Source organism: Colias philodice, chromosome 26, assembly GCF_061535455.1.
Source record: "Colias philodice isolate Cphi_HAF_F1 chromosome 26, ilColPhil1 Martin Lab GWU primary, whole genome shotgun sequence".
In the NCBI taxonomy this organism is placed as follows: Eukaryota; Metazoa; Arthropoda; class Insecta; order Lepidoptera; family Pieridae; genus Colias; species Colias philodice.
In genome coordinates this window covers 8041510-8065794 of record NC_143111.1, presented here as the reverse complement: position 1 = coordinate 8065794, position 24285 = coordinate 8041510, and the positions used below count along the sequence as shown (strand labels likewise).

The 24285-nt window shown below is 34.3% G+C and overlaps 3 protein-coding genes across 3 annotated transcripts; all 3 read left to right on the top strand.

The window, feature by feature from the left end:
• The first annotated feature begins 1093 nt into the window (after window positions 1-1093).
• LOC149477042 (uncharacterized) lies at window positions 1094-3850 on the top strand. The gene is made up of 3 exons (XM_089711395.1): window positions 1094-3127; window positions 3276-3506; window positions 3596-3850. The coding sequence occupies exons 1-3, from the start codon at window positions 2412-2414 to the stop codon at window positions 3750-3752; spliced, it is 1104 nt and encodes a 367-aa protein (XP_089567521.1). The 5' UTR covers window positions 1094-2411; the 3' UTR covers window positions 3753-3850.
• Window positions 3851-6770: 2920 nt separating this feature from the next.
• Window positions 6771-9330, top strand: LOC149477041 (uncharacterized). Its single transcript, XM_089711097.1, has 2 exons — window positions 6771-7268; window positions 8477-9330. Exons 1-2 carry the CDS (start codon window positions 7136-7138, stop codon window positions 9226-9228), a joined length of 885 nt encoding a protein of 294 aa, XP_089567223.1. The 5' UTR covers window positions 6771-7135; the 3' UTR covers window positions 9229-9330.
• Window positions 9331-11842: 2512 nt separating this feature from the next.
• Window positions 11843-15712, top strand: LOC149477040 (uncharacterized). The gene is made up of 2 exons (XM_089711099.1): window positions 11843-12074; window positions 14282-15712. The coding sequence occupies exons 1-2, from the start codon at window positions 11900-11902 to the stop codon at window positions 15058-15060; spliced, it is 954 nt and encodes a 317-aa protein (XP_089567225.1). The 5' UTR covers window positions 11843-11899; the 3' UTR covers window positions 15061-15712.
• Window positions 15713-24285: the final 8573 nt, after the last annotated feature.

The window sequence follows — 24285 nt, the reverse complement described above, 5'->3', positions numbered from 1 at the left end:
AGACCCATTTCCAGCAACCAAGACGAGAGCTAATGAGTGGCAGAATAATGCTTAATAATTTAGTTATTAGATTATTTTTATAGGTTATTTTTGTTTATCTCTATGGTAATGGCGTGTAGTATGTAGCGTGAACTAGTGGTTCCCTGGTCCGACTTACTGGAACAGCACCTGGCACTGGCAGCACTGCAAACTCCCGATTCACTGGAGCATTATTTTATTGACAAATAAGTTTGGTAATTATAGGTAAACCAGAATCTGATGGCAATTAGGGAAATCAAAATTTTGAGTGTGCAACCCTAGGGAAAATGGACTGAACCATCTTGATACTGCTTATTTTTTATTTTGTCCTCAATATCATTAGTCACATTACATAAGTGGACAATACTGTACTTAATAATGAGATATCCACTTAATATTATGTAGGTACATACTTACATGTATAATATACATATTTAGTCCTTTTATACAGGTAATACATATTATTATTTACACATACCTATATTTGTATATTCATTACCAGTATGCCATGTGAAAATATCGATATAATGATAATGTTGATCAAAGCTAGACTGCTTATAATTTTTTATAAAATAAAATAAAAATAAAATAAAACTATGTTTATTTTCGTAAGTATTAACAGATACACACATTATAAAATTGACTTGGACAGCTTGGACTTGACGAATAGCCGTATTGGAAACTCCTGTAATAAGTTTTCATAAAATTATATTCTAATCAACAAACAATATTATAGTTACCTACATAATATAATATTTTTTAATTTAAAGTATCAAAACGGGTAAGTCCAATTTACCAATAAAATACTCAAAATTGAAAATTGTGATGTGTTTGACCCTTCTTCATCGAATGTTTTTCTATACACATTATAAACAACACCTCTTGCTTGTGATCGCAGCGGCTTTTTCGACATTTTCGAAGATTTTTTAGACAAAATCCTAAAAAATTATTCATCAACTGCAAAAAAGACAAATAATTTGACAACCAATTTGATAGTTGTCAAATAAGTTGCCACATGAAAATCTTTTATTTCTTAAATATAAATATGCCATCAGATTCTGGTAGACCTATAAACCCTTGTTTAATGTTTTAAAACAAAAGTATGTAATTTTGGTTATAAAGACTGAGGTAGTCATTTAGTTAATTGTTGAATTAAGTATATTATTATAAAAGCTAGAAGAGTGAATTACTTACTAAATAAAGACTAATTAAAATTAAGTACATAAGTGCAGTATTACTTTTAAACCTACAGTGTATTATCTGAAATTACCCATCAAATCCGCGGAGGCCATTAAATATATAACTTTTATTCAACAAATAGTTTCGAATCCACCACCTTTTCTTCTTTTTTTTTTCGATTAATGCTCTTTTGAATTATTATGTAAGCAGCAGAGAGCATCACTACCTCCTCGGGCGACATCCTGTGAACAACTGACAAGTGTGGACGGCAAAGTTTCAGAAACATTTGTTTTGTAAACTTGTTTAACGCTAGTCATAAACAGTTTATCAACAAATGTTTACTAATTAATACGTGGCTTAATACGTCCCGGAGTTCTATTTTTTATGCCATTTTACAAAGTAAGCCAGGATCACCTTGAAATGCTGTTTGGTAATATAAGGTCACATGGTGGAGCCAATAATAACCCACGGCCCGCCAGTTTAAAGCTGCATACAAAAAACTTTTAGTTCATATTGAGTTAAAGGCTCGCGATAGTGGAAATTGTACTACGCTTGAACACATTTCAATTCTTTATTGTGCATCATCTCAATAGATACATATGAAGGATTGCGGATGAAGATGATGATGATGAACTACGAAAAATAAATGATGAATAACGAAGAGGATAGGGTAAACTTGCATAAATTCGTACCTGCGCCTAAATCGTACCTCGTCCATATCTCGGCTTGGGTAATAGTTACCAGCGCATGGCATAAAATGTCAATAATAGTCGGCCATATTGCCATGTGACAAATAAACACCTGTTACGTTGCTCCCGACTAAAATATTGAACAGGTAAGTTTTTTCTTACTTTTTGAGTAATTTTTTCGCATACTTCACAAGAACTGTCTTCCAAGTATACCGTTCATAAGTTGTTTAACTGTTTATTATATATTTATGCGTATATTTGGGAATATATTTCACATAGTAAAGCCGGCTTGTTCGTTGACAGTTTTTTTTGCGGCAAATTTGAAATTCATTTGATACTTGTGCCTATTTCGTACTCGCAGCAACTTCTTAAAACGTACCGGTACGAACGAACGAAAACACCTCAAAAATGAAACAAAAAAAAAGAAACAAGAACAAGATGAAAATAACAGTTGGTATTGCAAAATATGTCAAGAAGACGTAAAAGAAAACATGATTAAATGCAGTAATTGTGAAGTATGGGTACATGAGCTATGTGCTGGAACAACTAAAAAAACAAAATGTTACTACTGCGATGACTGTCAGGATTTGGCAAAGACCATCCGCTGTATTAATTAAAGTTAAAAGCACATTGTATAGACACAGAAATAGACAACTAGGAATCACAAAATCTCAGCACTCTAACTCTACAGAAATCGTGATTCCTGACCGTTTTAAAGACAATTTATTGTTTGATGAGATTGACGGTGAAAATAGAATGATTGTGTTTGGTTCAAAGAGTGCAATTGCACATTTAAATGACGTCCGTCACTACTTTGCGGACGGAACGTTCAAATGTTGTGCAAAGCCGTTTCTTCAACTATACGTTGTACACGGAGACATAGGAAGTACAGAAACTGGGACAAATATTGTACCATTTTTTTATGCAGTGTTGACAAACAAAGAAGAAACTACATATGAAAGACTGTTTTACAAACTAAAATTTCATTTACCAGAGTGGACAGCCGATATTATTACCTTGGATTTCGAAAAAGCTCCAATAAATGCAATTAAAAAGACATTTCCAAACATAATTGTTAAGGGGTGTTTTGTTCACTTTGGCAGAGCGCTATTAAGAAAGGCAAAATCTCTTGGCTTATTACAACATGAAGAATCTCACTATCACGTCAAACTATGTATGGCTCTGGCACATTTACCAAAAGAAGACATAAACCATGGATGGCTATACGTTATGAGTCAAAGGTAAATTAATTTTGCAGTATTGAAATGAACGCGTTTAGTTCTGGATATTTCTTCTACCGCCATTTTCTACAGCCATTTTTATGCGTTAGAAACTAGGTAATAAATGGTTTTTCGTATCATAATCTTCAACGAATTAATTCTGTTACAGTTTTGAAGAAAAAGCTATAACTGAATTCAATGATTACTTTGTGGATCAGTGGTTGGAAAATGAAGATATGATGAATATTTGGTGCTGCTACGCACAAAGACACCGCACTACAAACCTCATGGAATCTTGGAATTGGAGTTTCAATTGTGAAATTGGAAAAAGGCCATCAATTCTTTTATTTTTCGAAACGATATCAGGTAATATTAAACATTATGAAAATCTTCTGAAAAGGTACATATTTTTGTTTCAATGACCTGTATTTTTAGGCGACACATATGATAAAAATTATTACTTTAATTAATCATAACAATTTTTTACAGCTTTTATAATAATGGAGAAAGTATATCAAAACGAAGAAAAAAATCTATCCAAAATGATATACGAATTAACAATATTCTCGGCGATTACAAAAGTGGAAAAATATCATTGGAAAATTGTTTGAACGAATTATCAAGAATTGCTTGTATCACTTTATAATTTATTTATTAATATTATTTGTTTTTATATTTAAAAGTTGATTTTGCATGTATTTTTTATGTTATTGTACCAAATCTGTGATTATTATTTGTTTTTATATTAAAAGTTGATTTTGCATGTATTTTTTATGTTATTGTACCAAATCTGTGATTATTATTGTTTTTATATTTTATAGTTGATTTCGTATGTATTTTTTTATGTTAGGGCGCTTTTAGTGTCACGCGGATTTGCTCACGCACGCGGGATTGGACCGCATGCGTAGCATCCGCAAAGAACAATTTCATATAGGTATCTATTGTAAAGCGTGATAAACGCACGCGGGACGCGGGGCGCTGTGCGGGGCGTCACCCCGGTGCGGGGTATCCGCATGCGTGCGCTGCCTACGGGCTCCTGTACACGATGCCGCCGCCGCGCCGACACCGCGCCGCCACCGCGCCTCTATGCTGTGTATACGTTCGCGACCGCACCGCCTCCGCGCCGACGCCGCGCCGCCACCGCGCCGCCATTCGTCACTGTTTGACATTGCTTATTCCATTACCGGCCGCCAACGTATGCGCATGTATGCACTTAATTTTTAGTAACCTATCATGAATAGTTTTGATTACGAAAAATTTATTACTTTAGTGGAGGAAAGAGAAGTATTATGGGACAAAAGTTTAGAAATATATAAAGACAAGCGTAAAAAATTAAAAGCTTGGTTTGAGATCTGTCATATAATGAACGAGAACTTTGAGGATCTACCCGATACAGAGAAAAATAAATACGGTAGGTGTAATTTTTATAAAATTTTATTAAGGGCGCGAATAAAGTCAAATCACCAATCAACATTGAGTTGATACGTGTAATATTCAAGACCAAATATAAAAAATAAAATATATGTAAAACTTGATGATATTTTCGATTATGCTGTTTGATCAAAAACATAAAATATTGAAATTGACTCGATAGAAAAAATTCACGAAGTTACCTCTAAATTTCACACTTTGACGTTTTTTACTTGACATGGTTATGCCTAATAAGTTATTTTTTTCATAAACAATTATATTGAAACATTTGTGAGAACTTTGTTTTACCACTTTTGTCTAATTACTTTTAGTTTTGGTTTAATCACGATAAAACACTTTTGGCGCTTACTATATTTTTAATTACGCAAGAAATCATCTTGCATCGCACGTTCCGGGAGCTAAAAACATAATTCTATTTCATACATCAGACGCTATCGCTCCGTTGAGACGAGTAGACCACACTAAAATTGCTGTGCCGCGCGCCGATTTTTTAATAATATTGTTTTAATATTGTTTTTTTTAAAATGGTAAACAACAAAAGAACATTGAAACTTCTGAATCGAGAACTAAAAGAGATTCATATTTAAATGATATCTAACTAATTTTCGAAGATAAGTTAATATACTTAGTATTGTAATCATATTAATAAATAATTAGATATTATTTATAATAAATAATAAATAATTATTATTTATAATAAATAATAATTATTATTATTTATTAATATGTATTAATAATAAAAAATACGACTTGATTCATTTCAGAAACTTTATGCAGGTGAGTTTAGATATCTATTATTTTCGTAAATTCGTTTCCGCGGGCTGACGCGACGATCTTAGGTTTACATAGGTACCTAGTTATATGGATATAAATATTTCATTCATAGTTTTACATCAATAAAATCAAGAAAGATTTATAGTATATATTTTATGAATTATAATATTATTAGCTAAAGCTAAGACATACCTACATACAAACATACAAAAATTCGAAAAGCTATATTTATTATTTATGTACTTATAGATATTATGTAATATTATTATGTAATACAGATTTTGAATATATTATATATTATATAGGTATATACTATTCACAACCTGTTTACGTTTTTTACTGGAACAACCATAGGAATCTACAAATAGGTAGTAATCTACCTACCTATTTGTAGATAAATATATGATACCTAATATGTTTCCGCGGGCTGAGTATTGACGCTACGATCTTAGGTATACATACCTATATGGATATAAATATTTCATTCATAGTTTTACATCTATAAAATCAAGAAAGATTTATAGTATATTTTTTATGAATTATAATATTATTAGCTAATGCTAAGACATACATACAAACATACAAAAATTCGAAAAGCTATATTTATGTACTTATAGATAATCTATAATATGTAATATTATTATGTAATACAGATTGTGAATATATTATATAGGTATATACTAAAAAACATGCCTAGATATTACTTTGAGTTGTCCGTATGGTGGAGGTAAGTCCCACGAAAATCGTTATTTGACGACTTTTTACAAATGGGTCTCACACAGTCACACTATCCATACCTACTAAATTAGCTTAGCTTACAAAAAAAATTAGCTGGTAAATTAGCTTGGAGAAATTTTTGCGTTTGTAGTAGTGTATGGTCAGCAAATAAAAAAAACAACATTTTATTTTTAGTTTTTATTATAATATATAATAAGTTAGAACGGCCTTGTGTTTTAACGGAACTATTTCCTATCTAATCTCTTTTACCTGTTCTGTGGCATATTCCATCTTAACAATAATTATTTTGCCATGATACACTTCCATGTTCGGTATTAAAATACTCTTTATATTTATCACGTATATCCTTAGCTGTTGTAGGAACTATTTCTACTGGACCTAATGGCAGAAGTTCCTGTAACTCACCACACCCGTTAATAGATGCCATCCTTGTACCCTCTTCTTTGTGTATAAAGTTTTGTAATAAACAACATGCTTTTACAATATCAACACTTAAATCCAACGACACATTTAAAGGTCGATGAAAAATTCGCCACTTATTAGCTAGTATGCCAAAGGTACATTCCACATATCGTCTCGCTCTTGTTAAACGATAGTTAAAAACTGATTTTTCTGCATCAAGTTGTTGACTATTATATGGGCGCAGTAAGTTCTGGTGTAGTGCAAAGGCTTCATCGCCTACAAATACATATGGTAAAACAATGTTAGTGTTGGGTAAGGGTCTCAGCACACATATGGGATCGGAAAGGGATCGTCACCGTATCGCCTCGAGCCGTTCAGAATGGTTTGTATTAAACTCCCTACTGCAACGCACACTAATCGGAATAATAACGTAATCGCCTCGCCTCGGAACAGGCTCCGAACTTGAATTCCCGCGCTTACGGCTCATCGTCCCCGCGCTTACGTTTCTCCGTCCCCGCGCTTACGTCTCTCCGTACCCGAGCTCACATCTCTTTGTCCACCCTTTCCCCTTTCCCCTCCCGCGACTTGCCTGCTAAAGACGCCGCCATTCGCAAGGAGTATTTCATTCGTGTTGCGCGTATGTTTTATTTAAAATTTTAAGTTCGATTCAAACACAAAATAACGATGCAAAGGGAGAAACTTATTGAAGAAGTGAGAAAATATCCATATTTATATGACTTAAGTGATGCTAAATACAGCAATACTATAAAAAAGGACGAGGCTTGGAAACAAATAAGTATTACTTTAAAGCAATCTGGTAAGTACCTACTCCTATTTAATTATTTATTTAATGTTTTTCGCGTATGTAGGTATGTATGGGAAATAAAACAGTTGTGATTAATATAATTATAATGAAAAATTTAACTGGAATATCCATTAAGAATTAACATTAATATTTAAAGCTAAAAGCTACTGCCATGGAACTCGTCCGGTAGAAGTTTGAAAATATGTTTTGAACTTTTCACGTACATTAAAAGCGGTAGCCATATGGGCACCACTAATACTTGGTAATTGACTTAACAATCGGTCTTCGCCGAATTCAACTGTAATGTCCTGTTCTGTTCTGTTCGGTTCCTGTAAATTCATCTCAATGTTATATGTCCTCATCATATTGTGTAAAATGCAAGTTGTTAATACCACTTTATCTACAAACTTTGGATGCAATTTAATATTTTTGTTGTAAATCGCAAATTTTTGATATAAAATTCCAAAAGCGTTTTCAACTACCCTTCTAGCTCGTGATAAGCGGTAATTATATTGCCGTTCAGGATCTGATAGTCTCCGTGTATTTGAGCGAGGATATGGTCTTAATAAATATGTCTTCAATGGAAATGCCTCGTCTCCCACAAATACATGTGGCATTGCATGATTAGTTCCTGGTAATGGTTTGTCACATGGAATATTGAATGTGTTTCTTTCAAGTGCCTTTCCAAATGTAGATGATGAATAGATTCCGCCATCGCTGTTTTTTCCATAGGCTCCTACATCAACCGCTATGAATCTGTATTCAGGATCAACTATAGCTAACAAAACAATAGAAAATGTTTTTTTATAGTTAAAAAACAACGATCCACTATTGGGAGGTGCAATTATATTTACATGTTTGCCGTCAATGGCGCCTATGCAATTCGGAAAGTTCCATTTATTTTTAAATCCTTCTTCGATTCCTTGCCATGTGGCTGTAGTTGGTTGAGGTATATGAATTGGCATTAATTTATTTATTATTGCATTGCACACATCTATTACTATCAAACGAATAGTTGATTCTCCTAAACGGAAGCTCGATGATAAATTAGTAAATGTAGATCCAGTTATAAAGTACCTGCAACAATAAATGTATATTTAATATACGTTTTATAATACGTGTATATGTTTATGTGAATGTGTGTGTACGTACTCCCTTTCACACATACATGTGTAACTACATGCGCTTGATATAGTTAACCATGATTTATTTTATTTCAGAATCTGAGTGCAAGAAAACTTGGTTAAATCTTAGAGAGTCTCACCGACGAGCTATGAAGAAGCGTAAAACTAAAAGTGGTCAGGCAGCCCCGACGACGAAAAAGTGGACCTTTGAAGATGAAATGAGTTTTTTAGTACCTCATTACAAAGAAAGAAATACGATCTCTTCGGTTGATGATGATGACGGTTCAGATATTAGCAGTTTCTTGGGTAATGATGATTCACAGAACTCAATAAACATAATTCAGTCTCCAGAAAACTTACAAGCGGAAACTACTCCACTTTCGCCGCGTCCTGAGTCTTCTGCATCTTCAGTTGCATCCAAAATTTCAAAAAAAAAAAAACTTAATATTGAAAAAAATTCAGCGTCACAAACTTTAATGAAATATTTATTAAATCACAACGAAACCAAAAAAGAAGATGAGATAGATACATTTTTTAAGAGCATTGCGGCAACGGTTAAAAAATTTTCAGAATATAACCAAGCTGTTATGAAAAGTAAAATATATAATGCAGTTTCGGAAATGGAGTTAAAAGAAATCGCAGAGAAACAAAGCTATTATAGTTATCGCAACCCTTACATTCCCCAAAGAGAAGATGACATGCCTCGAGGTTATACCACTCTAAATAACATTAGCCACGAGATACAATCAACATCTGGCGCTTCAAACATTCATGATTTTAATATTTCAAACTTAGAAGAAAATGGCGCGTCAAATGCTGACGATCTTGATACTTCAAACAATCTTTAATTTATACAATGATTGTATTTTTGTTGTGGCGCTATTTTTGTTTAATTGCCATAATTTTTGGATTTAATAATATAGTTTTGTATAATAAAAAAATATGTGATTTATGGGTATTTTTTTTTACCTAAACTACAAAAAAGTTGCATTTACTAAAATACTTTACGCAATCACACAAAATATATACACACATACACCAGACATAAAACGTACATCCCCTGTGCACACCTGATCGCAAATGAGGGTTGCGTTCCAAAAGAAATATTTTTTATCGACAGAGGATAAAAATTAATCTATCTTGTAGTTTCGGAACCGAGTATTTTTTTTGTACACTTAAAAAAAAGAACAATAGAGATAATACAAACATTAAAATTATAGTACAAATATTTATGTAGACCAGATTAAAAATTCCAAAATCAAATGCAATTTCTCACCTTAACGTTACAGCTAGTTTTTCTTCGGGCGATATTGTTTCTCTGAATGTTGTATTCTTCTTCCTTATACATTCATCTATAGACTGCAATATGTTATAAAAGAGATATTTCGGCATATGAAAATAAATATAAAATTTCTCTTCATCATCCATCAAATGTTTTTTTATAGTCCGAAATTCCCCTTCAGTACTCCTTGCTTTATTCATACTGTGTACCCAATATCTTTTTCTTTTTTTCTTGCTATTTTCTTTTTCCTCTTCATCAAGTGCTATGGCTATGATAGCCAACTCACGTATTGTAAACCAAGACATAACCGTGCGCTACACTTAACGTTTGGATTCAAACTGATCTGGTGCCAACCAGGTCAGCCAGGGGCCGGCGAGGCGTAAGCGCGGTGTCGCCTAGCCGTAGCCGAGTTGACGTACAGGCGCTGCTGATACGCTTTCGTTATGTGCATACGGTAGGTTGACGCCTGGTTGACAGCGAGGCGAAAGGCGTTACGGTTACGATCCCTTTCCGATCCCATATGTGTGCTGAGACCCTAAAGGTGCAGGCTGTGGCAAGTTTAATGTATTATTAACCATGTTACGCCAAAAAGAAGTTTCTTTAAAAACGCCCGAGTCACAATCCTTCCCATAAGCACCGACGTTTATATAAATAAAGTTGTAGTCACTATCGGCGACTGCCATCAACACAATGGAGAAGTAATGTTTGTAGTTCAAAAACATCGATCCACTTTTGTTTGGCTTAACTACTCTTATATGCTTCCCATCTACAGCACCAACACAATGAGGAAAATTTGCAGCATCCTTAAATTTATTTGCTATTTCAAGCCAATCGTTCATAGATGGCATTTGCATATATTTTGCGCAAAGTTCAGACCAAACTAGAGAACACACTTCTCTTATAATTACGCTTAAAGTTTTTTTTCCTATCCTAAATCGATATTCAAGATCTGCTAATGAATTTCCTGTTGCTAAGTACCTGCAAAATATAAAGAATATATAATTAATAATTATTTCAGGTAAACTAATGGCCCAGAAATGGAAGAACCTAAGAGATGCATGGATGAAATGCGACAAAAAGATGCGTGAAACGAAATCTGGATCGGGTGCAATACCAATTTATAAATATCAATACTACGATCACTTAAATTTTATGAAAAAAAATACCCAATTCCCATATGTATCAGGATCAAATATGCCGGAAGAAAAAAGTATATCTGAGGATGCTGTTCCCAAAAAAAGAAAAAACAAAGAGGAAATTAATCCTGTAGATAAGAAAATGATAAAGTTTATGGAAAATTTAGAAAAAGAAGAAGACAATAGGGTGATGTCTTTTTTTAAAGGAATAGCTCCTTCCGTGGCACGCTTTAAAGAAGAAGATATTGTTGAATTCCAGTATCAAGTATTAAATATCATAAGAAACATTCAATATAAAAATAATTATAGCGCACCACAGCATTCACACACACCTGAAACAATAGCTTCTCCGGCTAGCTATGGTTATAGTACTGCTGCTGGACCAAGTTCGAGGAATCAATCTCAGGCATCTACTTATAGTATTGAAGAGGATTCGTGCATTGCAAGTCCGGCAAATTCAATACTAAATGATTTTGATTTTTCATCCTTGAAATAAACAACAATGATTTATAGATAACTTACCTCAATGTGACAACCAATCTTTCCGTAGGAGATATACTTGCTCTCATATTTGTATTTTTGTGTTGAAGTTTATTTTTTAATAAATCTAATAATTTGTCGAATGTCTTGTAATTCATCCGCAGATAATCACAAAACTTGCCCTCATCTTTTCGTAGATCTTCGTAAAGTGTGTGAAATTCACCATATTGCTCCCGTCGCATTAGAATAGGATGCACCCACAACTTTCTAACGGACTTACGACGTTCATTTTGCCATTTTCTGTACATGTAGTAAGCCAATACTAACTTCTTTTTATTCGTTAAGTTGGACATAATATCTCTTTTTCAATTAGCGTATGCTCTTCGCAGCTAGCAATGTATTACTAACAACTGTATAGTGGTATGGTAAAATCAAGCGACGCGGACGCGGTGGCGGTGCGGCGTCGGCGCGGGGGCGGTGCGGTCGCGAACGTATACACAGCATAGAGGCGCGGTGGCGGCGCGGTGTCGGCGCGGTGGCGGCATCGTGTACAGGAGCCCTACAACTTCAGTGCCCATTTTAGAGTCGAGCGGGGCGCACGCGCCGTATTGTACTACCGAAATGAAAATCGATACAGAACGAGTAATCATTGAAGTTCATCTGCGGCCCGTTTTGTGGGATAAACGCAATGAATTATACAAAAATAGGGACGCGAGGGAGGCTGCATGGAGAGATATTTTGAAGGAATTGGCACCTAACTACGAAAATTTGAGCGAAGAGGAAAGAAAAGAGGCGGGTATGTGTTTGGTTCATTATTTTATTTATACAAGCATCATTACTTTATTAATATAAGCATAATTATTTAATTCACAAATAACATCAAAAACCTTCTAAAACCTTTTGAGTTTAGTTAATTAATTATATATAGGTGTTGCCAGGAGACTTTTCCTTCATTGATAAAGTAATCTGCAAATATATCTCTGATATTACTTGCCGACGTATTACTACTTTCAGTCTGCTGCCTGGGTAGTGGTCCCGTAAAACCATTTGTGACAAATGTATGGCTGACCTTGTAGCCATCCCGTTTCCTTATGAAATTGTGAAGTACACATGCCGTCTTGACTATTAATTGTGCTAGATCTAACTTGACATTCATGGATCTGTGAAATATTCTAAATTTATTTGACATAATTCCAAAAGTGCATTCTATGTACCTTCTAGCTCTGGACAGACGGTAATTAAATATTTTCTTTTTGTAAGGTAAATTATCACCAGCATAAGGCCGCATCACATGTGATGATAAACCAAATGCCTCGTCTCCCACTATCACGAACGGCAACTTTGCTCTTACACTAGATGGATAAGCTACTTCGGGGCAAATAATAGGCAACTCTTGCGGGTCAGGGATACCCAACGTGTTACTTTCCAGTTTCGTATACAATTGACTCCTTCTAAAGATGGTTGAATCGGCGTTGCTTCCACTGGTACCGACATTAATATATGTAAAATTATAATCAGCATCACACATTGCGAGGAGCACTACAGAATAATATTTCTTATAATTAAAATATAGTGATCCACTGTGCGGCGGCCGAATCACTCTTATATGTTTTCCATCAATTGCACCCAAGCAATTAGGAAAATTTGTATATGTGAGAAATCCCTCTGCGATTTCTTTCCATTTGATCCCATTAAGCTGTGGAATACATTCAGACTTTAGTTCAATCCATATTATGTAACAAACTTGTCTTACTATTTCGCTAATTGTTGCAATTCCAATCACATAGGAATAGTGTAGATCAGTGAATGTATTACCAGTTGCCAAATATCTGAAAACAAAAACAATATATTAATAATATGATAACATAATATATTAATAATGCTGACATCAGACATAAGACAGCATGCACCGCTCGAATTTTACTTCAGAAGAAAAATAAATACCCTTAAGGTGAAAGGGCACGGAAGTAGCTAGCGCTAGAAGTTTTTAATTCGTTTTAACTACAGTACTATAGCTACGTTAGATTTCTATGATTTGCCGAAAATTTTATCATAGGGGGGTATTTATGCAGTTATGATTTCATATGAAAAGTTCGAAGTATAGTTATGTATCTCATATCTGCTAAAAGTGGCCACTTTTAGCAGATTTGAGACACATAACTATGCTGTAAATATTTTATAAGAAATCTTCTCTGTATAAATTAACCCCTATGGTAAAATTTCCGGCAAATGAAAGGAATCTAATAAATATATATAATATAATATAATGAAATATCGTTTATTTCAGGCAATATTTACATTACAAGATGTCCTCCTTCATGAAGGTTGACAGATGCAAATAAAGCAAATTTTTGTTAAAACAAATTAAAAACTTACAGCGCTAGTGACTTCCGGAAGTTTTCACCTTAATTTTGATGATGGCAAATTTTACTGTAACAAATAAACAAATTGCCCGATTCAATCCGGTGTTTTTCCAAAAATCCTTAAATGAAGTTCTAATTATTTTTGTAAAAAATGAATTATTTCGTCGATGTCTGCGCCGCGCCGCCCCGGCCGCGCCGTCTGCGTCTAGTATAAGATTGACTTTGCGCTATCGTTCGCGGCGAAATTGACCGGCCTGCGCCGGCCCGCCGTTTGCGTTGCGCCTAAGGGTACTTTTCCTTCAACTGCGGCCTTATTTTTCCACTCTGTATAGGTATATATATATTGCTTGATTTATCTAATGCTTCATGAGACAGTGTAAAGTTGACAACATGTGTGAATTAAGGAGGGCCTTTAATCGAATGCAGTTAAATTTCCAACTAATATCAGATTTGTACACACGGCCACAGATCAAGCTTCCCAAAACCAGTATAAACAGGACTCATGCGTTGTTTATTATCGTAGACGACTCGGCGCCCGGCGAGGCCCTAGCAAGTTCCGTTTATTGGTACTGGTTTTGGGTAACTTGATCTGAAACTGTGTGTACTTTTGCCACTTACTTATTATATTTTGTCATTTCAGACAAGAAAATACAACAACGCTGGCGAACAGCAAGGGACACTTACCAGAAAGACAAGATATCTGAAAAAAATCAGCCATCCGGCTCTGGGAGTAAGAAGAAGAAGAAGAAATATTCTTACTATGACATTTTGACTTTCTTAGACAGTACAACGGAAACTGCTGGAGAAGAGTCACTCTGTGAAGAAATGTCTGAACAAAGTAATTTAGAAACACCTAATGAGTCCACGCAACCAGATACTTCACGTCAAGAAAGTTCTCACCCAACATCAAAACAAAAACAAGTAAAATCTAAAAAGCAAGCACCATCTGAATTTGAGGCACAGTTATTAGAATGCTTAAAGTCTAATCAACTGGAGCTAGAAAGTGAGGATTTGGCTTTCTTTCAGTCTCTGCAGCCTTCATTAAAAAGATTCACTAGATATCAAAAACTAATGTTCAGAACAAAAGTGTTAAATATAGTTATGGAAATGGAAAGTCAAACACAACCTGCATACTACAGTCCCATACCTACAACAAGTTCTAGTGCTTTTACTGAGCTTGACAGTTTGTCACCGATAAATCAAGATTACCAAACCAATAGTATAATCCAGGATACTTCGAGTCTTAACGACAATGCTATTAGTTCTGCTGCAGTGAATGACAATGAAACTCTTATTTCGACTGAAAGCGGCTTGTTTAATATCACGTCTTATGACGTAATTTATACCCCAGCAACAACATCATCTACAGGCGAAAGTAATGTCAACGCTCAGGATACAAATTTACAAAGAAATGAATGATGTAAAATTTGATTTTTTAATTTATGAATAAAACTCTTTTTATTAAAATGAGTACGATTAACTTTTTTTCTCCAGTTTCTCTCTAATTGTTTGTTTAGTCATATGAGTGCGGTTGTACACACGGCACAGATCAAGTTACTCAAATCCAGTATAAGCGGGACTCCGACGGGTTACCTAAGTATGATAATACGCAAGGCGCGAGTTCCATTTATGCTGGTTTTGGGTAACTTGATCTGTGGCCATGTGTACTTTATCAGATAAAAAAAAGGATTGTGTATGTAGGTTGAACGTACCAATCCCAAACCAATTAAGGACTTTTTTTGACTTTAAATTACTGTCATGTGCAAACCTATAACTTTTATCTATATTATAATAAGTAGCGTGTGATGAAAGGTAGGAATGATTCCACTTTAATGGCGACATTTTATGAGTGAAATAATCTTATTTAATGAAATTTCAACATGAAATTGAATGAAATTATGAACAATGAAATTTCAGAGTACATGACAAAATTTTTTTTTTGCACATGTAAATTTACACATGACAGTAATTTGAAGTCAAAAAACGTTTATCCTACCTGTTCAAATCCCTTTCCACTAAATCATAGCAGGAAATTAAATATTTAAAATTTAAAACTTACCTTAATGTAATAGCGAGCCTCTCAATCGGTTGTATTGTAATCCTTCGTAAACTGCTTTTTTGTAGCTTATTCTCAATTTTACACAACAGTTCATCAAAAGAACGAATGGACATTCGAAAGTAATTTTTAAATTTACGTTCATTATTTTGTAGTTTTCCAAAGCGTGTAACAAACGCCCCAGCAAGAAGCCTATTTTCAAGAAAGGGATCAACATGTACTCTTGTCTTCTTGTTTCGTCGTTTGTAAAGTATGTAAGCGACACATATTCTTCTGACATTGATCATTTTTGAACACGTCTATACCGTTACGCAGCCCGTAGAAAACTGAAACTCATGCTGCGTATGATCCGCAGCGTGAAATCTTACGCATGCGGTCCAATCCCGCGTGCGTGAGCAAATCCGCGTGACACTAAAAGCGCCCTTAATGTACATTAACATAAAAAGATAGTACCAAATCTGTGATTATTGTTTTTTTATATAAGTTGATTTCGCATCTAGATTGACTATTGTTATTAAAAAAATAAAACTTGTCATCGAAATAGTCAAATCGAACTGTGATTTTTCTTAAATTTTTTGAAAGTTATTTGTACACCCCACTTTTTATTTCTGTTTTTAAATATCAATATGTGTAAATGGCATACGTACACATAATCCGACTATTGTACCTGTGATTAAAAATATTTAACAAAATAAATGACAATGTTATCATTAGTTTCGTTTTTCTTTTTTTACTTGACTGTACCCATTTCATCTGAAAGTTTACCAAATGGGATATAACACAAAAAATTATTGAAATGTTTTCGAAATTGGACTAAATGTATGAAATGTATAATGTTTACCAAACGCAACTTTTTAGTAGGTACAGTTTGAGGTTTACGAAATGGGAAGTTTACCAAATGGGAAGTAGCCATTAATAAGAATTAATCTAGGTACATTAACATTAAGAAAAAGAGGAGAAGATTATTAAGATTTTGATTTCTAAGACTGTAAACCAATGATAGGATCTCAAAGTACGATTTAAGAATATACTAGTACGATTTAAGACGAATGGTCTTAAATCGTACTTTTTTTAAGTTTTTGAAAATTGTTTATTTCTCAGAAGTGTATAAGATTTATGTCATTTTTTGTTGAAATACTAATAGAACATTAGTGACATTATAATTACTTAATATAAATAACTGTGTATCATTGTTCATTTCCAAAATTTTTGAGGTTTCGTACGAATTAGGCAAGTTTACCCTATTAACGCATTTGTCAATACCATTTCAGATTTTAGCAATCAAATCATAAGCCATATTGCAGGTCACAAAGCGCATATTTTAATTAAAAAAAATAGATTGCTATATATGCATTGAAGCGCTATTGTCCAATAGCATAAATGAAGAGAATAAATTTATAGTTTCTAAAGATAAGGGTGGTCTGTTATACCCGTCCAAAGATTTGATACAGATCTGTAAAATATCAGAATCTGTTATCAAAATTTATACGGAAACTGGTTGGAGTGTAGCCTTGGGGGCGCTATAGAAAAAAAGACAGCCGAATTTTTATTTGTAAATAAATCGAAGGTTTTATTGGAAAGATAAGCCTAAAATAAACACTTTTTATTCTGTGTATTTTTTCTCTAAGGTTGATAGTTTTCGAGATAATCGAGTTGTAATATACTCATTTACAAAGGGATCTGGACTTAGACGAAATTTTGAATTTTTTTTAATCAGTATAACATCTATTTTTTATGGTTTTATCGGCAAGAATAGCCTAAAATAAACCCTTTTTATTCTTTGTACCCTTTTTACCAATAATTGGACTGATTCTCCTGCGTCGAGACAAAGTGACGCAGGCGGCAAAAGACGTAAGGGTGTTTAAAAAATCGGCAATCCAGATGTATCACTTTTTAAGGGAGGCCCATGACCGAGATCTGATCGGTGGTCCTGAAGATGTTTTAGAGGTAGATTAATCCCACCTCTACACGAGGAAGTACCACCGTGGTCGGCTTCTGCAGCATCAAGTATGGACTTTCGGTTGCGTTAGTCGTCTGACTAGGAAAGTCCACGTCGAGTTGGTACCGGACAAGACCATGGAGACTCTGCAGCCAATAATAGAGGTAAATGTGCGTCCTGGAACACACATAATGTCCGATTATCACCGAAGTTATTTGGGTGTGGAGCGAAGGTTGGGCATGGGTGGCCACTACAGAGTAAACCACAGTGTCGAATTTGTCAACGGCACTGTGGATATACCAGTAAATCCAGCGCTTGGTCAGCAAGTACCTGAAATTCTTGACGACCCGACCATGGTGCGGGTAAAGGTGCATACAAATACAATAGAGCGCCAGTGGCTTGAAATAAAACGTCATTGCCGTACATGCCGCAGCGTACAGCGCTTAAAATGGTATATGGGCAAAATATATTAAAAAGCCTTATATGTACCGGCAAAATATATTAAAAAGCCTGCCAAGTGTCGCCGCTCGCTTTCGCAGACTGTTGCGGGACATTCACCGGGTGTATCCGGGCGTAGGTCGTCGCGGGATTCGCAGTGAAAACTGCAGATGCAGTCCCAACTGCCCACGTCGCTGAAAACCACGTTGCCGAACAGCAACCGCGACCGACGGCTCCCTGTACCTACCCAAATCTACCCACCCCGACTCAGGGCAGAAAGATGTTATACTGACTAAAAAAAATTTCAATTCGACTAAGTCCAGATCCCATTGTAAACACTACATTAAAAGTCGAAATCTCGAAAAAAAACGTCGAAATCTCGTAAACTATCGAATTTAGAGGAAAAAGACACACTAAAGAGGATGTATTTTAGGCTATATTTGCAAAAAAAAAAACTTTTACATAGCGCCCCCGAGGGTACACCCTGACCCGGAAAACTCTTTATAATATAAATAAAAAAATGTTGATGATAAAAATTATGCGTCACTTTGCTGGGAGGAAAATATTACAAAACATAATTTATCATCAAATTGGCCAATACCCTGCTGCAAATCACGTCACAGACCTCATCAAAGCAATTATTGAAAAATATATTAACTTGAAGTTACACTTTGTGTTGAAAAATTCGTTCGCAATTAATAGCAAGCGACACTTACTTAATAAATATGTTTTATTCCAAGGACAGTGATTGATTATTAAGTGATTATGTGTGTGTGATTTGGTTGTGTGCGAAATATTTGTAAACATAGTATTGCGTATGTGTAGAAATTAAAATAGTGGGAGTCAAGCGGCGACACTGGTCCCAGTACAAAATTGCAGCGAGGGCCTTTCCAACCTTATTTATCTGTTCCGTAGTCAAACCTAACCTATCTATTCTTGTGAGTGAGTTTACTTATCAAAAATATACTGTGGATAAATATTATTTTTACTGTAAAAATTAATAGTAATGAAATAAATAATATAGTGTTCATATAGCATTTATTTTAATTTGAAAAATAGTAAGTGAATAGATTGATTGTAATCAATTTATCGAGAAATGTGCGTTTGCGTTGCAGTTTGCATTTTAGTTAAAGTATTGTTATTCTTTTTAGCCTAAAAAGTCAACTAAAAGCAGTGTCTCCATATACAGATGCACCGTAATCTGGTCTCTATCTACCGTCAAGGTAATAGTGAATTACCGTGTCACATATCACCGTAATTACGTTGTTGTAAATATTTCATCATGTATTGCGTAAAACGAATCTCCAGTCAGTCAATTTAATAAATTTTGTAGTGGCAACACTGCTCCTGGTTGCCAGGGAAATCCCCAATATCTAAAAGTTTGCCTGCACCACGCAATCCGCACGTATTTAAATAAATGAAAGAAAGTAATTTGCCTAGACCCACCTACATTGTTTTACTTCTAATTAGTTCTAATTACAGCGAGTGACGAATACGTACGTAGTAAGCATTTTCAGTCAAGTCAATGATATTAAAACGAAAAAAAGAAACAAACTTCTAACTAAAACAATAAAAGGGAATATTTTCGCCCAGCAATCGATTAAAAGAAATGGCAAAACCTGTGTGGATTTCAGGCCAACTAACGACATGTTGTCAAAAATGAATAAATCTATTTACGAAAAAGACACTGTCGTGCTAGGAGAGTCTGATTCAGAATAATATTATGTTCCATATGTTACCTCTTTCAATTTTCTTTGTTATTAAATATATTCAGACTTAATTTGGTTCTTAATGTTGTTTTTTTCCTTTCAAAAATTACACGGTAATTTACACGGTACACTTTTAGTAGATTCACCGTATTTTTTCTAGAAACACCGTATTTTTACCCTTGCAACACGGTACTTCTCAATTTACATATAGAGACACTGACTAAAAATGATACATGGTATCACTTTGTAAAAAAGGGATCAAGTGGCGTATGCAAGTATTGTGATATCGAAGTTAAAACATGCGGGAATACAACAAACTTACGCAACCATTTACTACGAAGACATCCATCTATTAAGTCCGTCAACCAGCCAACCAGCCAATGTTGGATATTATACAGGTCCTAGTACATCCAAAAATATGGAACAGGTATCCCAAATACAATCATCTCCTCAACACCTATCAACTAACGAACAATATGCTATGTCATCTCCACAAAGTGAATTGTCTGAGTTTTTGGACATGGATGATTATGTTTAAGTTACCTACAGTATTTTATTTGCATATGTCAATGATTTAGTTTCTATATTAAAAAGTTCAATTACTTACCTTTACATTGTCTTTTAATGCATTGATGATTGTTGCACAAACTTCTGGAACGAATTTACTTATAACTTGCTTAGACATTCTGAAGGTATACTGTAAACTAGTGAATGAATAACCACTTGCTAAAAATCTCAATGTTAAAGCCAATTTGTCTTTATGATCAACGATTCTTGGAAACGTATTGCAGATACAATGGGTGTACCAATGTATGAAATAAAGAAGAAAAAAGAGAGCTTGATAACAACCTTTCGAACTAATTAAAAAAAAAATGATTCGTTAAGGTCAGGAGCTGGAAAAGAAGATGCGTTTAAACCAATCTGGCAGTTCTATGATGCGATGGAAGTATCTTTAAAGGATGTATACGAATGCAAAAGCATGATTACTGAGATACCTCAATGGTGTGCACATGTTTTCCAAAAAGGACGATATTTTTAAGGGAACTATATTTTCTATCACCAAAATTTATATTTGTCATCAAGTTGTATCACCTAATAAATAGATCTATCACCACGAAATATTTTCGTTCTCAGATAAACAAAAATTGTTCCCAGGTATGAATTATCAAATAACCAATAAAATTATATTGCATTACATGAATATAAACTTCGTTCTTATAATAACAGTTTTGTTACTTAAATAATAGCTCTGTGCTCAGAATGGTAGATCTGTCACCAAATAAATCGATTATCGATCCCTGACTGCGACTCCTTTTTATTTGATATTTTGTCACCAATACAGTAGTAACATTTTATTTCGTTCAGATATTAAATTAATAGTATTCGTTATCAATTTAATACATCAATTTATAATTTTAATGAAAAAATGATCAAAGGGGCGGAGACAAATTGGCGCGCTTTAAAAATTGACCAATGATGACCAAATGATTATTCAGTGGTTATTATTTTTAAGAATAAATATTGATTATTTTAACTTTAATTAAGTGTTTTATCTACTATTCTGCTGGCCATAAGCCAGCTATTTTAAACCAGCGCTGATTGTTCAGTGGTAATTATTTTAAACAATAAATATTAATTATTTTGACTTTAATTGTTTTATTTACTACTCTGCTAAAATTTTTATTTAAATATAATTTATACTACCAGTGGAAATTTAGAACCTTGGGAGTCTAGTTAAGTAGCAGAATCTTTTGGTTGAAACGATGATGACAACCCTAATTTTTTATTTGAACTTATATAATGCAATTTTCTAGTAATGCCGGGTCCAGACTGGTGAAACGTAACATGCAATGTAACATTCTGCCTTTCATTGCATGTTCGCTGCTGGTGTGGACGCATAGCGCGCTCATAACGCGCATTCACTACGAACCTCCCGTAGTCGTGTTCCTTGCCCCTTTGTGTTCGTCGAAAAACCGACAAATTTCGGATCGCTCCGCGCGCGGCTTGTAATGCTCGTAGCATGCGCGTGTTATGCACAATTCGCGCGCGCAAGACGTCCAAACTATGAGAAATTGTTACAAAGTGTGTTACCTTTCATGATACATTGCAGCAATGTGGACGGTGAATTCTTTCATTGCATGTTACATTGCATGTTACGTTTCACCAGTCTGGACCCGGCATAACATAATATGATTTATTGGTGATCTCTTTAAATTAGTTTGCTTAAATACTTATTAGGACACACCTATTATAATACATACAAAAACATTTATTTGGTACTAGACCTTATATCTCAGGATTTTAGGTGATTTATTGTGGAACTGATTTTGCATTGTTTGGTGACTACATTTTGGTGACAGATCTACTAATTTGAGGACAAACCCTATTATTTAAGAAACACAAAACTAATTAAATTGGTGATAGCTTAAATGATACCCTATTTTTAATACCAGTGAATAATTCATTGCGTCAGCGCGATTCAATAACTTTGACTATAATTTAGACTTGTTTTTAATAAAGGAAAAAGACAGTTTGGAGAGAAATCCTAGCAAGAAAATAAACACGCATGAAATTGAAATAGGAAGAAAAATTGCTATGATTGCTCTCTGCTCATTGAATGTTGATCATTCTTCAGATCATCAACAACGCAGTTATGTATGTGGATGGGTTCTCAGGAAATGTTTGAGCAAAATAATAAAAAAATGCAAATGTAGAAGTTCCTTGTTATCAAATAAGGAAGATATAGGAAATGAATACTTAAAAACTAAATGTCTTTGCTATCCTTAAAAAAAAAATAAAAACATTTAATGAACTTCAAGAGTTAAAAGCAATGTATTTGAAAACGAAATAAAAAATAAAAATATAAAAGTACAACTTAAAATATTTATTGATACTTTTATTGTTTTTCACATGATTGTGATACCCATGAAAATGATTTTAAACGTTATTTTATTGAAATCACAATAAATATACTTTTATTTAGCTGGTGCAGATCAATGAATCGTATTTTGACAGGCAAATTAACATATGTAGAAAACGACGATCCTTTGAAGCAGTGTGCTCAAGCATCACTACATAGTATAAAACAAAGTCGCTTTCTCTGTCCCTATGTCCCTATGTATGCTTAAATCTTTAAAACTACGCAACGGATTTTGATGCGGTTTTTTTTAATAGATAGAGTGATTCAAGAGGAAGGTTTTAGTATATAATTAATTATGTTTTAGACAAAGCGGGCGAAGTCGCGGGCGGAAAGCTAGTATTATTATAAGCGACGAGTTGAAAATGTACCGGAAGGAAAGATTAAATACTTGGTAGGAGATGTTTCAACGCGGTGGAATTCACAATAGCATATGCTTGAAAGGTTCATAGCTATGAGTGGGACAGTGGGCGGCATTTTGTTGCATTACCCTAATGCTCCTCCTTTGATTGAAGCTAGTGAAATTGCTGTACTGAAAGAGGTCGTAAAAATTCTTAAACCGTTTGAAAAAGTAAGCGAGGAGATGTGCACTGAAAAATATGTTAGCGCAAGTAAAGTTATTCCATAGTGTGCTTGAAACAGTTTTTGAAAAAAAAACAGATCCATCGCATGATTTGGCCATTAATTAAAAAAATCAATAATAAATGAATTTAAGAAAAGATTTGAGCACATACAAAAAGTTCATTTATTTAGCTATTTTTAACTATTTGTGTTTCGGTGGCTTCTTGTGAAAGAAGTTTCTCAAAATTAAAGGTAATAAAATCTTACTTAAGATCTACAATGAGCCAAACACGACTTACTAGTCTATCCATATTGTCCATTGAAAAAGACAGAAAAGTAAATTTTGATAATGTCATTGAGTATTTTAGCAAAATAAAGTCACGTAAACACGTTTAATATTTGTCGTTTTATTTTGAGGGTGCTCAATAGAAAGTCGCCCCGGGTGCCACGCCGCCACTGCCTACATCCAATGACAAGAAGGCAAAAATGGAATCGTGGTAAGCAGAAAAGGGTATGAAAAAGACATACGTAAACGGCAACTTTATGATTTAATAAAAAAAAACAAAGACGGGCATAAACAATACGTAATAGACGAAATGTTTAAAAAATACAACCATGAAGTCCTTCGATTACCGCCATATCATCCCGATTTAGAGGCACTTCCCGATTAAAGGGCACGTAGCCGTTAAAAACGTCGACTGGAAAGTAACCCGGACAATGGAGCTAATCCAGGAAAAATGTTAATTCATTGGGTCAGGAACAATGGAGTGCTCTATGCAGAAAAGTGCAAAAGGTCGAAGATGAATATAGGCAGAGCGATCATATTATTGACGAAATGACTGACCAATTCATAATTAATACAGGTTCAGACTCAGAAAATTAATCTGAAAGTGAGAGCGACGACAATTATGATGACGAACCTATGCCAAGTACCTCACAAAGTACGCAAGGGGCAAATGACTTTATTTGATAGGGATTTCCCCCTCAGCAAGTGATTAGATAATAAAAAAGTACTATTAAAGTG